A 14,046-nucleotide genomic window follows, 5' to 3' on the forward strand; every position below is an offset into this window, starting at 1 on the left:
GTATCACTTAGGGCATTAGATACCACTGTATCAATTAGGGCATCAATTACCATTGGATCATTTAGGGCATCACATACCACTGTATCAATTAGGCAATCAATTACCATTGGATCATTTAGGGCATCGGATACCTCTGTTTCATTCCTTTTCTTCCTATTTCTAACTGTGGCAATAACATAAGATTAGAAGATATGCTCATAATCATTATTCTTATAAAAGACTGAAATAATAATCTTATAGATATATTCCATATTTAGTTGGAAGATCATCCGATCTAACTGATTACCAATTACATTGACAAGAAAGGTTGCTTACATCAAAGGAAATAATTGAATTCAACGATATAAATTAATCCATCATATCTTCTACTTGTATAAATATTTAAAAAAAAAAAAAATACTTGTTACCAATAAATGTTTGAATGCTCAACTTATCTTTATCTGTTACACGTTTTGACATCTTGTGGAGAGGGGAAACATTGTCAGGGGTTTAACTTCCCAACCACGGACCTCATACTTATCCCCACACTTTCTCTAACTAGAAAGGTTCTCCCTACTCCGAATAGACATGGAACACCTTGTCAGTCACTGAGGATCCAGAAACTTAATCACACCACTCGACTTGACTACGGTGAATGTATTTGACATGCATGAGCTATCAAATGATTCTTTTTAGAATAATAAATAATTGTTATGTCACATCTGAATTTTGTTTTCATGCTAATGCAGATTGCTTTCTCTCACCTCTTCACCCTTTTCCTTGGTTATATAGTCGGGTGAGTCCCAGGTGTTTGAATCTCAGAGAAACCAACTCTTTTTGTTGATCCTTAACTGATATAAAAATATTACATGTTTCCAGCTTATCACATTCTGTGAATTCTGAAAAATGTAACTTTAAGACTTGCAGAATAAATATCATTTGATTCTGACTTTCAATGGCATAATCAAGATATGATATCATGTCATGGATACTTGGCTTTTACTCATCATAAACAGTTCTGTCCTAAAGAGGGAGAAATCGATGATATTTGAAACAAGGATGATTTGCATCATAATTTGGAATTGTATCAAAATGTAGTAATATCTGATAATAAAACATATTACAATGCATGGGATATGGACAACCACATAACCTAGTAAAATCTCGAAAATAAAATGGAGTCTTTCTAGACACTAGCATTTAGCTCTTTCACGGAATAATCTTCAGGTGCAATCTCAATGTGATTTTCAATACGTCTTTAGCAAAATATCAATAAAAAGGCAAATCGTTGCAAAGAGAATGCAATAGTTATCAAGTGGTATATTGTAGGGATATTGTGCGATAGATGTAGAGTATCAGACGATATATGGAAAAGAAATCGGGTGATAAGTGTATGCCCGTGGTCTCTCTTGGCTTCATAATATAAGAAGTATTCAAAGTTTCTTGGCTTCCTAAGAAGCCGTAACTTACCAAGAAGAGACTTGGCTCTTGATTACCAAAAATATGCCAAATGTGCATTTCGGTTTTTAGCAAGAAATTGAATAAATATGGAAAAAGATTTGAAGGTTATAAATCAAGGATAATTATAATATATATCTATCTACTTGCACGTGGATGTACTTATGAGATGGCATCATATTATTTATAAAAATAATATTATGGTGTCACTTTTATTCCTATATCTATGTGCACGTGCATAGGTATACATTATAATGATGTGGTGGAAAAATCAATCAAAAACCATTTGAGATACGCATTATTTTTAATTAAAATAATTAATGTTTTAAATTTTTTTAATAGCTCATGCATGTCGAATGTGTGTATCTTGTTATGTGGTCGCTAGGTCCTCAACTATGGTGATTCATGATTTATACCCATTTGCCTAGTGATGGTGATGCTCCTGTGCCTAATTATTTTCTGACAATGCTTCCACCCCTTTGACGTGCTCCCTACAAGGAAATTCTTCGTAGTTAAATCATATTACCATAACTAGTTATTAATCATAAATAATCATAATGGCCAACTGCCTTTTCAATTCCATGAATTCATGATAAATAATCAACTAGCATGTTATCTTCATATGATATTATAATGACTAACCATCTTACCATTTCATAGGATTATAACAAATTTAACTATCAATTGACTTCATGTGAACCTCAATGGCTATATGAACATTTTAAATTGAGTCGAAAATTGGGATGTAACAAACACAACACTTAAATTTGAGAGCATTGTAACAAATAAGATGCTTTGCTTTTAAAGAATTGGACATCTCTGGAAGAATAAAAGAATAGTTTTAAGGTTTGTAAATGATTGAAAAATAAATGTCTATTAAACTGGCCATTTGACAAAGTTAAAAGACGATGAAATTTATGCAATTATGTAGTTGATATCATTCCAAAATTATATAATGATCTTTCTAATCTACTAAAAACACAAAATTTAAGTGAAGTAGTTATGAGATAGCCTACATGGTAGAAGAATATAATATGAAATTCTTTGTAAAGACTTAATAATGATATGCCACTTCAAGGGAGCAACCTCGTAGTCCACTTCAAGGGAGATACCACCAACAATCTTCAACATGATCACAATGGTCAACATGATGATAATTAATAACTTATACCTTCTATAATTATAGTCTAACTTATTTCCTTGAGAAATTCGCATTGACACTTATGTGATCAATGTAAACTTGTGCATATGTGCAAAGTAGCTTCTATTTATCTCAATTATTGTATCTTTGATGTTAATTGACTAAATGATGCATGAAAAAGTTTTAAATCTTTAAATTTTTTTGAATTTCTTGGGTTTTCCATTTGCCAAGTTCTTCTCGAGTGTTGGTTTCCAAAACCGTAGATTGGAAATCCAAGAGCCTGCCACTTCTCCGATAGGATTCTGCAATCAGTTCTGGCCAACGAATAGGAATCACCTTGATTCCCTTGCACTTCAGGCTCCGCTACACCTAGGCGGGTAGACCTCCTTGAACTTGATTACTTGGTTCAAAGCTTTTTTAAAGCGAATTTAAACTTTGGAGTTCTTCGACTAGCAAATTCCTTGAACTCGATCTCACTGAAACTGGATGCTGGATAATAGTTGAATGTTTGGTATAAGGTTTTAAATAATTGATTTGATGTTTGCAGGAAAGAAATTATAGATTTTCTGACTTCAATAAAAAGACCGGTGCCTCTGCTTATCTGGGCAATAGATCAACTTCATTGAATTATCATGTTCAACTTTATAATGTTTTACACACTTTATTGCCAACAATTAAATAATCGAGATGCGACAGATCAAATATTATGCCATCTTAAATTAGTCCAGATTGAATTTTAACTCCTTTGGCAGGGAGACAAACTGGACATAGATGCGGAAACGAGTAGATATTTCACACTATCTTGTGATGATCGAGTTTAAAATGCTAAATGACCATGTCTACTTATACAACATTTAAACTGTATGCAGAAATCCAGAAGATAATTACAAAAGACGATTCACTTGCAGTAGAAAATCTCCATGCCATTTCCAAATAAACAAAAGACATTTTATTTTATTTAAAAAATAAAATAATGGAATTTATATTACAAAGCCATATTGAGCCTTTATTCCTCCTAAAAAATATAAAAATATAAAAATGCTTCTTCAGAGTAAATCTGAATGTAATTTGTTCGGATATGTCTTGTCCCTTTATGGTAATTGCCTACATATATATGGACGAAGGGTTAAAAGAATAGCCTCTCAATTGATGCATCCCTTTACAATAGAAAATAATAATTTAATTCTAATATTTGGAATCGATTAAAATGTAAACTATTAAACACAAATATTATTTGACTATCACATTAACATATTATCATTAGGGAGGCTCGGGAGTATTCTTCCTCATCACCGTCTTTGAACATGTTTTGTATAATAAACAAGATAAAAGATATGTCTTTTAATCTCTATGACTTGTGCGTAGAAGAGTTTGAACACATCACTCAACACAGTTCTATCCGCCACACAATCACTTGCTTCCATTCCTTCAAAATGAAACTTGATTCTTCCCTCTATCAAACACTCGATTTTGCTTGTGTAACACTTTGAACCTATTGATCATGATGTCATATTGTTCCTTAGTAGAATCTGATCCATTAGCAAATGTTAGAAAACAATCATCATGTGCCATATGCCTTTTTTTATCTCCTTGGTTTGCTGTCCATCTTTCAAATCTGCATCAGGTGTATCATCTTTATATAAAATACATTTTGGCTTTGTCTCATCAACATGGTCTTTGCTGAATGGAAGCTCCTTTGAGTAACACATTTGGGCAGTTGTACAAGCATCTTCTAGGATATCTTTCTCCACACAATCTGCCCCATCTTCAAGATGTTGTTTCTTTTCATGTGCAGGAAACACTACTTCCCCTTTATCAAGAAACTGATCAAGTGGGATGCTTGGATAATTTTCAGAACCATGCATACCTGATTCAATGTCACTACACAACTCCTGCTGATTGGCTGGACAGAAAAAAGCTTCACCTTCTGAACACACTTCATGAGTTTCATCAATCTCAAAATCATCATTGGGCTTGCTACTATGATGCTGATTGACTTGATTGTATGAAAAATCATCTTCAAATAATGGATTCAAAAATATGGAAAAATCAGATTTATCCCCTTCCAATTCCTCTTCATGCAATGGATTCATGAACATAGTGAACTCAGATCTGTCTTCTATTACTTATTCTTCAAACAATGGGTTTAGGTACATGGAGAATTTAAGCATACTATCATGAGAGCTTTCATCTGAATCAGCAAATGTTTCATCAAATAGTGTACTAATTTCATCCTCCTGGGAATCATCATCTTCTTGACCAGTAAGATGGATATCTTCATCAACAATATACCCTAAGACTTCTTCATGTTCATATGCCATATGCAATTCTATATCGTCTTCACCATATGATTCCTCGGAATGATCATCACTTTCATCCAATACTTCTTGAGAATGCATTGATCCATCACCTTGCTCACCATAGTGAATTGAGAAAAAATTTGAGCCATTTTTCTCAACAGGCTTCTGATATTCTATATCTAACAAGGCTGAAATTTCCTCCACACTAAGAGAATCTCCTTCCTCATTTTCACATTCACCGTCACTTGTAGGCATATAAGTATCATCATGGGCTGATTCTCGTTCAGAATGTTCAAAATTTTCATCGTCATTTGAATTTGAAAATTCATTTGACTCATTTATTACTTCAGTCCTATATTCATTTTTGTCTGGAACTAGTTCATTATCCATAAGTTCAAGAAAGTTAAGAAACTGATAATCATATAAGAGGCCTAATTCCCACATCTTGTAGAGAAGATAAGATGATGGAGGTTTGTATTCTGAAGGTATTTCTTGATAAGCATTAAACATTCAAATGAAGAATTTTGTTGCAGATTCATCTCCTTGCTTTTCTAAATTCAAATATGCATCCAGAGGAGATATATAACTTGGACTTTCATCCAACATTTGGAAGAGAAGCATCAAATCAAGATGTTCTGGTGAGATTCCCAGTTCACAAAACTTTCTTATCAATTCCTTGTGTGAAGGCATGATGTTTGCAGGTACTTCTTGAAAAATATCTAGCATCCTTATAATCAAATGTGCCGTTGTCTCGCCTTCATATCTTTCCAGATTGAAAAGGGCATCAAGGGGGTGTATGTCTACTTCCTCCATGGTGTAACATAGATCTGCCTCTTGATCGTAGTACATATTATCCATGTTAGATAATCAAATCATCCCCTTCTAAGTCCTCTCCCTCAACAGATCTAGCAACTAAAATCCTTTATTAAATAGAGTCGCCACCTCTTTTGAGGAACGTATTGATCTTCCTAAGTTCTCACTTCCAACAGAGTACACTTCCAATCAAATTGATACAATTGTTTTCTAATTCTGGTTTACAAAATCTGAAATACTGCGTAACTACACAACACTTGTTGCGAGCAACTCTCCCCAGTAGAGTCGCCAATCTGTTGGTTCCCAAAACTGCAGATTGGAAATCCAAGAGCCCTGCCACTTCTCCGATAGGATTTCGCAATCAGTTCTGGCCAACGAATGGGTATCACCTTGATTCCCCTGCACTTCAGGCTCTGCTACACCTAGGCAGGTAGATCTTCTCCTCAAACTTGATTACTTGGTTCAAAGCTTTTCTAAAGCGAATTTAAGCTTTGGAGTTCTTCGGCTGGCAAATTCCTTGAACTCGATCTCGCTGAAACTATATGCTAGATAATAGTTGAATGTTTTGTATGAGATTTTAAATAATTGATTTGATGTTTGCAGGAAAGAAATTATAGATTTTTTGACTTCAATAAAAAGACCAGTGCCTCTGCTTATTCGGGCAATAGAGTCAACTTTAGTGAATTATCACGTACAACTTTATAATGTTTTACACACTTTACTGCCAACAATTAAATAATCGAGATGCGATAGATCAAATATTATGCCATCTTAAATTAGTCCAGATTGAGTTTTAACTCCTCTAGCAGGGAGACAAACTAGACACAGATACGGAAACAATTAGATATTTCACACTATCTTGTGACGATCGAATTTAAAATGCTAAATGACCATGTCTACTTATCCGACATTTAAATTGTATGCAGAAATCCACAAGATAATTACAAAGGACCTACAGTTTAAAATCTCCATGCCATTTACAAATAAACAAAAGACATTTTATTTATATTAAAAATAAAATAATGGAATTTATATTACAAAGCCATATTGAGCCCTTATTCCTCCTAAAAAATATATAAATATAAAAATGCTTCTTCAGAGTAAATCTGAATGTAATTGTTCGGATATGTCTTGTCCCTTTTTTGTAATTGCCTATATATATATATGGACAAATGGTTAAAAGAATAACCTCTCAACTGATGCGTCCCTTTACAATAGAAAATAATAATTTAATTCTAATATTTGGAATCGATTAAAATGTAAGCTATTAAACACAAATATTATTTGACTATCACATTAACATATTATCATTAGGGAGGCTTGGGAGTATTCTTCCTCATCACTGTCTTTGAACATGTTTGTATAATAAACAAGATACAAGATATGTCTTTTAATCTCTATGACTTGTGCGTAGAAGAGTTTGAACACATCACTCGACACGGTTCTGTCCGCCACACAATCACTTGCTTCCATCCCTTCAAACTTCACTTTCAAAGCAGTCAAGCTGGTACACATTTTTTATGAATATCAACTCTAAAGATACTCCTGATGTCGTGTCATCATTGTGAACGTGTCTTTCACGGAGACCCACCTTTTGGCCACTTCTCCAATACAACACATGGTATGATTGCTGCCGTGTAAAATGATTTGGAATGGGTTTGTCCGCAGCTCCCTTTTAAAATCTCTCAATTTGCTCCTGATACCATATATAGACTATTTATTACGTAATAGCTCTCCGGAGAATTGCAGATATAGCAAAGTTTGCATAGCCGGAAAATGTCACATCCAACATGACCATATAAAATGATTACGAATCTCACCCGAGAATATTGGTAAGAGAATAGAACATGCGTATCATATGCATAGAAGTATCGAAGCAACTCCATTCTATTTGTACGCCATATCTATGCTTTTTGAAGAGTCACAATATCCTTCCTTTCGTTTCTCTAACTCTTTTCCAGATATCGGGTGCCTTGAGCATTCACGGGGGAATTCAAAACTCATTTCCTTATTATTATTCATCATTTTAATGCTCCTTGACCGAGTTTTGATTTCGCTGAGATATATTAGAGACTCCATTTTGGGCGTAGTTTTTAATTCTATTGCTGGGCTAATTGCTTCTCCTCATACTCCCTAGATTCATATATCCACAGACATTCAAGACTCCTGTATCGTTATTCCTTCCATACTTGAATCTGTGATATCCCCTTTGATGTCTATCAGTCTCCTATGCATCATTCATGATTTTATTTGAAAATATTGCAACTATCCTCAAGGTTTTTTGAAATTACTCATTCACTGTTATTCGTAACTCTGTAACAGTGATTTTTCTTCAAATATTCACCCAGCATAAACACATCTTTGAAAAGATCGATGTATTATCTGTCATTTGCAGAAATTTTATTGAATCTTCTTAAAACATTAAATATAGCCAATAGCCCTATCACAATTGAATGTACGTTCCCTAGTCCTTTCCATAGATCAACCACCATTGGTATGTATGCATTTTGGTTATATCTTTGACTTTGATGTTTTGACATTGATGATGATATATCCATTTCCAACATTATAAATAAGGCTTAATTTTTGCAAAAATTAAGGTTCCATCACTGAGTTCGGACGCCGAGTTCGAGTCCGAGCCCAGAATCAGCTTGCCGAGCCCAAGGTGAGTCCGAGTCTTGTAACATTGGATACGAGGAATATGAAGCTAAAAAACAGAATAGCACTTTGATTTACCTTTCTTTCTATTAAAGATACTGTTTTCCATTCTTTCTTTGCTCTTTCCTTTGTATTGCTCAGCCTTAGACTATTGACTTGTCCATACTTCCATGCCTGTTGCTCTTCTTCTGATGCTCGGATCTTTGTTGTTTCCAAATTCTATGTTGCCAGAATCAGATTCGGGGATGGGTCCAGCTATGAGAATCTGATTTGTGGATTCATGAAAATTTTGCCCTGTTCTGATTGCTGATTTGGATGTGACGATACTTATAAAATGTGAACAGTGAATTAAAGGCAATTTTTTTTTAGATCTGATATAAAGGTTTAGAATCCAATATTTTCATCCCAAATAATAAGAATTTGTAGATGGTTCAATATCGGATTTGCAAAAGTTTTTGGCTAGGACATTACAGAGTTGATGATGAGTTGGTGACGCTTATAGAAGCTAGCAAGAGCAACAATTTGTTGATATCACATGTATCTAAAGTGGACATCAGAAATAACGGACAGTATTATTCAACAGTGAAGATATCCTAGGTAGATGACAGACACCACGAATTTGCAATCATATGTTTCTTAAGTGGACATAAAAGAAACCTATGGCACATTGGACTTGGGTTTTTCACAATTGAGGCGGGCCTTTCCACTAGAATCATATACTCTGTTTGATCCACTTGATATATATTAACTTGTAATCAACTTTGACACATAGACGAATTTATCAGTCACATATCTATCCTCCTTGTGCTTTGATAATGTGTCTGAGAATGATAGTCAATATGACTTACTGATTATGGACAGTAATCCATTTGGTTGATATCCATAAGCCAATTAGCGACTCTGTTCTGTACGTGCTTTCCTTGTTTATGCTGCCAATAAATGGTGGAGGCAGGGCTTGTTTTCTTTATTGAGTAAGATGATACATTAAGAGCAACAACATGTTGGAGAATACTCAAGGAAGACAATATAGTAACCATTATAGTTCCAACAAGCAATGGAGATGGCAACTGCACCCATTGAAACCCAAGGTTATTGTGATGCCAATACTTATACTCTAGATTCTGACCACCTTGGAGACAGGCATTCACAAATGATAATTTGCAATCTGAGATCACAGCCCATGTTCTGTATATGGGCTTGGTGAAGCTTTTGATTTAGAACCTTCCAAAATCCATATGTAGATAAATTTGTTGGAGGGAAAAGAGACTTTTTGTTTCTTTAGTAGTTTGCAAATGTTCCTTTTTAGATCAGATCTAGATGGCGAGGCTGCTATTTGATAATGCCCAAGACTTGTTAGTGGAGATGCCCTTAAGTCTAGGATGGATTCATGCTAGAATGCACAACCTGCCTATAATGCATCAGCTGGCTTAGGGAGGCTACAAATGTGAAGGTGAGTCCCTTGGTTGTTGTACCATTTCTTCAGGTTTTTCTTGGACAGCCATCTTAACAGCAAGGCGTCTTCTTTCCTTTAATCACCTGCACCCACAAACTTTGCTTGGTGACCTGTTTTGGGATAGACTTTCTTGGGCCATGATAAGGCAGTGGAGTTTTCTCTTGATCAAGAGCAACACTATGATTGGGATAAGTGGAAATCAGGTACCTAGCCGATACAAAATGGTTCAGTATTTTCATGATTAAAAACTTTATACTTATCTTTTATTACCTTCTCAATGAATCTACTGTAGGTACTCCATAAGTTACAGATTTTTGGGATTTAATCTGGATTAGCATTTAATGTGTTTTATGTAAATGAAACTGTGTAACAGTTCTGATAAGCAATTTGTTGACCTGGATTTTGAAATCTAATCTTCCAAATATGGCTTATTTGAATATCTGAAAATCATTTGTTGGAGTACCCTTTTTATGATGACATTTTCACCATATAGATCCTTGCTTTGACTGCAAAATGCTGATGTTGGGCCTTATTCAACTGCTGACTTCAGCAAAGTATCGGGAATTATTGGGGGCCAAGTTTCCAAGGTCTTATTCCATTACCTTGAGTTCTATAAATGTATTGTCCATTCTTAGAGAATTTGTACTTGAACACATCCTAATTGGTTTCTCTGCCTTGACTGTCTTGAAGCCTTAGAAACAGCACAGACACCGTGCCTCTTCCATGCTAAGGAATGCTTAGAGGTGCTTATATGCCAAGTAGTTCTACTTGCCATCTAATTTACTCATGTTATCTTGAAGAAATCAACATTTAGTCCACAATTTGTCCTTTTGGTTGAAAATTTCTTTGGATTCGATTGACTTTCCCTTGTACTCATGAGTTAAGCTGTGTACTAAATGATTTCATTCTCTTCTGATATGAACCTTAAATTAATAATCATGATATAAACAGTAACAGGGTATATGAATAAGCACAACTAATAGCCGTATACCTATTCATTTCAAATGACTACATCAGTAAATCGTATCATTTATTGATGAATATACTACACATACATTAATTCATGCCTACTAGTACATTGTACAGCTATTTTTATCTAGGATATAAAAGCGTTTGTATTTGGCTTTATTTGCATAGAATTGCTTACTTTAAAATCATATTAAATGTTAGTCCTCAATATGTTGTTTTCTTTTATATTAGACTTTATTTCAACTTATAACATTTTATTTGTAGATTGCTGAAACCGAGTTATTGGCACATAATGCATAGTATTTCTATTTCTTCTCTGTTAGCCTGATGTTTATCTGGAAATTTATGGTTTGTGTGATAATATGTGGAAATTAGAATATTTCTTATTTAATTATATTAAGGCATTTTAAACTTACAGTTTGAAGGAGATAATCATTCTATTTGTTTTCTTTGGATGGCCATCTTTCCCATTTGACCAAAAATTAGCATAACATTTGTATGGTATCTGTAAAATGTAATTTTTTTAATATTTATTTCTTTTGAATGCATTCATAATTCTCTTTGCATTCCATCATAATTCTCTTTGCATTGCATCAGTTTATAATTTCTTGACGTTTCAGGGTATGTAGTTAAAATTCTCTTTAATATTGGTTGTCACTCAGGCATCAGTTTTGGAGCAAGGAATCTTTAATCATTCAGATGTCAAGCCTGGTTTGGTGGTGAAAGCCAAGATTGATAGAATGGAGGACTTTGGTGCAATTGTACAGCTCGCAAATGGTTTAAAAGCTCTATGCCCCGTTCAGCATATGTCAGAGTTTGAAATTGCAAAGCCTAGTAAAAAGTTTAAGGTCTGTGTTGTCTTGTCTTCTTTTGGCTCATTTATTTCTGTGACATGTGATTCATTACATATTTTCTATAGAAAAGCATTGAGAGGCAGGAAAATTTGTACTGAAGGGTTTTGAAAAAATGGATTCTAGGCCAGTTTCCTAAATACTGATCTCTTTTGTATTACAATTCACTATGACAATAAAGAAAGAAACAATAGAGGGAAGAATTAATGAAAGAAAGATAAAACATTTGTTTTTGTCCATGAATGACCAAAACTAGATCAAAGGGATTGTAACATATCAGGTATGGTAGCAAAGAGTTGTGCAAAAAGAGGGGAAAAACCCTGCAAAGTAGTAGAAATTAGAAAAGAAGACTGATATTGTGAACCAAAAGTCTCAAGTGTCAATGTTCAGGAACACATAGGAAGAGCCAAAGATGCTTTCACCTATCACTGTAAGCGTATGAGTCTGAGAAAGCTTGTTGGGGCCTAAGATGGCCAGGCCGGATTACCTGTGGAAGCAACTGATTGCACAAATTAACTCCCCTAAAAATATCAAGACCGAGGAATTACTAGTAGAAGTAAAAAAACTGTGAATTGGGCTTGTCCTCAAGATCTATGCCTTGGAAAGGGTCCCTGACATGAAGAAGAGGGAGAACCATGACCATTATAATGTGACCAGGGTGTCGAGGAGCTGAAGCTGTGGTAGATTGCAAAGACGAGCAATGCCTTGCAAATCGGCTCCCATCCATATGTGCATTAATAATATTCAAAGGCTTAGTTGTGGGTGGAAGGAAGCATGTAATTGATTTGCAAGGTCTGGTATCACCACAGAGAGATCTAATCCTAAAATTGGTGACCTCATAGAAACAAGGGCAAGCACCTGTGGAATCATCAGAATATTGTTATAAACAATACACTAGAAAATAAAATGCTCCTCGTGAAGGGAGGAAAAGGGGCAACAATAAATGTCCTCTCTAATGGATTTATTGAGAATCTCTTCTCTGGAAGCCAGTGATAAAGAGCTCATAAAGAGTATTTTAATGGAGGGGCTTGGTCCAAAGACATGCCAGCAGACTGGAATAGCAGAGCATCCTTAGAGAACCAACAACATCGAGGTCCAATTGGACTAAAGAAGAAATCTATTTTCGAGGAATAGAGTGCTGGAAAAGGGATATCTCCAACAAGACAGAGTAGAACAATCCCTGATTCTTAACCTTGAGTAAACCTAATAAGTTTTGAGATACTATTGAGGTCAAGGGGTTCAGCAGCAAATTTGTTCTGAACAATCTATTCACACCAGACAGTACACATTTAGATTCTAAGTTCTTTACTAGGATTTAGAAATTTTATCCATTTTTCATTGTAATGTGAAGGTGTAGGAAATACTGCAGCCACATAGACTATTGTATGAATAAAAGAAGATGCAATAAGAGATCTGTCTGGAGAAATTTGACTTGAAAATGGTTTCTATTAATTAGAAAATGAATTTCCTAAGCATTAAAATCAAAACTATTTACCTAGTTTTTTTCATGGATTATTGAGTGTCATGATGAAGATATCTCATTATGTTATCATTTTAATCCACACCTTTTAGTTTAAGACAGAATAGAACAGCTGCATTGTAGAGTTTCTCTACGAATTATCAAGTTTTCTACACCAAAATGGAATGTCCAGGTCCCCTTTTAGACTTTATCCTAGTTTAAGCCCTACAAACATCATTTTCATTAAAATAAGATTTGCAAGATGTTTAGAGATATAACTTTATAAATTCAAATGCCTTTCTACAAGATAATTCCTGACTTAGGTCCTGCAAAACCAAAAAAGAAACAAGAGCACACGATATAATCTATCTTATACAATTATAACTTGATAAAGAGAGCCAATCCGTAACAACTTGTAATGTTTAGTATTTTGCTTTCGTAAAGGTAGATGGAAATATTACAAAAGGGTGGCCTAGCCTAACCCTAGGTCCAAATGCAGAACCCTGTTCCCCTTGGCCCCACACTTTGTGCAGTTGGTGTACCTAGTGGACCTCACCGTTCTCCCTTGTTGTAATTCCCTCTAACAAATGTGGATTATCCCTTGCAAAATAGTGCCTTTGTACGATAACCTGTGCGACTTCCACCACAAGCCTTGTCTAGTGCTTTTTTATGATGTAGCTGATGCCATTCCACCACAGGCCTTACCTAGTGCCTTTGTATGATGTAGCACAGTCCACTCCACCGCAGGCCTTACCTTATTTTGTGAGTTAATAATCTTAATACTGTTGTGGTATAAATACATATAGTGCTTTATCTTGCCACCTTTTCTTAGATAGCTAATTATGGTGGGTTGATGAATACGCCTTACCAAATACAATACATAGTGTAATTGAAACACCATGAATGCTATAATACAAAACATTACAGCTGTGTTCAGCTATGGTTGAATCTGTTAGAGAGTTCTC

General features: G+C 34.8%; 1 protein-coding gene across 2 annotated transcripts in view; it reads left to right on the forward strand.

Moving 5' to 3' along the window:
* The window catches only part of LOC149576190 (RIBOSOMAL RNA PROCESSING 5), a 181,269-nt gene that overhangs the window by 113,178 nt on the left and 54,045 nt on the right, over positions 1-14,046 (forward strand). For both annotated transcript variants that reach the window (XM_089816614.1, XM_089816615.1), the window contains exon 12: positions 11,434-11,619. In XM_089816614.1, coding sequence (XP_089672740.1) covers positions 11,434-11,619 — 186 coding nt within the window. The remainder of the gene's footprint in view (positions 1-11,433; positions 11,620-14,046) is intronic.

This window comes from Cupressus sempervirens, chromosome 1 (genome assembly GCF_028749045.1).
Source record: "Cupressus sempervirens isolate cs-2001-9-10 chromosome 1, ASM2874904v1, whole genome shotgun sequence".
NCBI classification, from domain to species: Eukaryota; Viridiplantae; Streptophyta; class Pinopsida; order Cupressales; family Cupressaceae; genus Cupressus; species Cupressus sempervirens.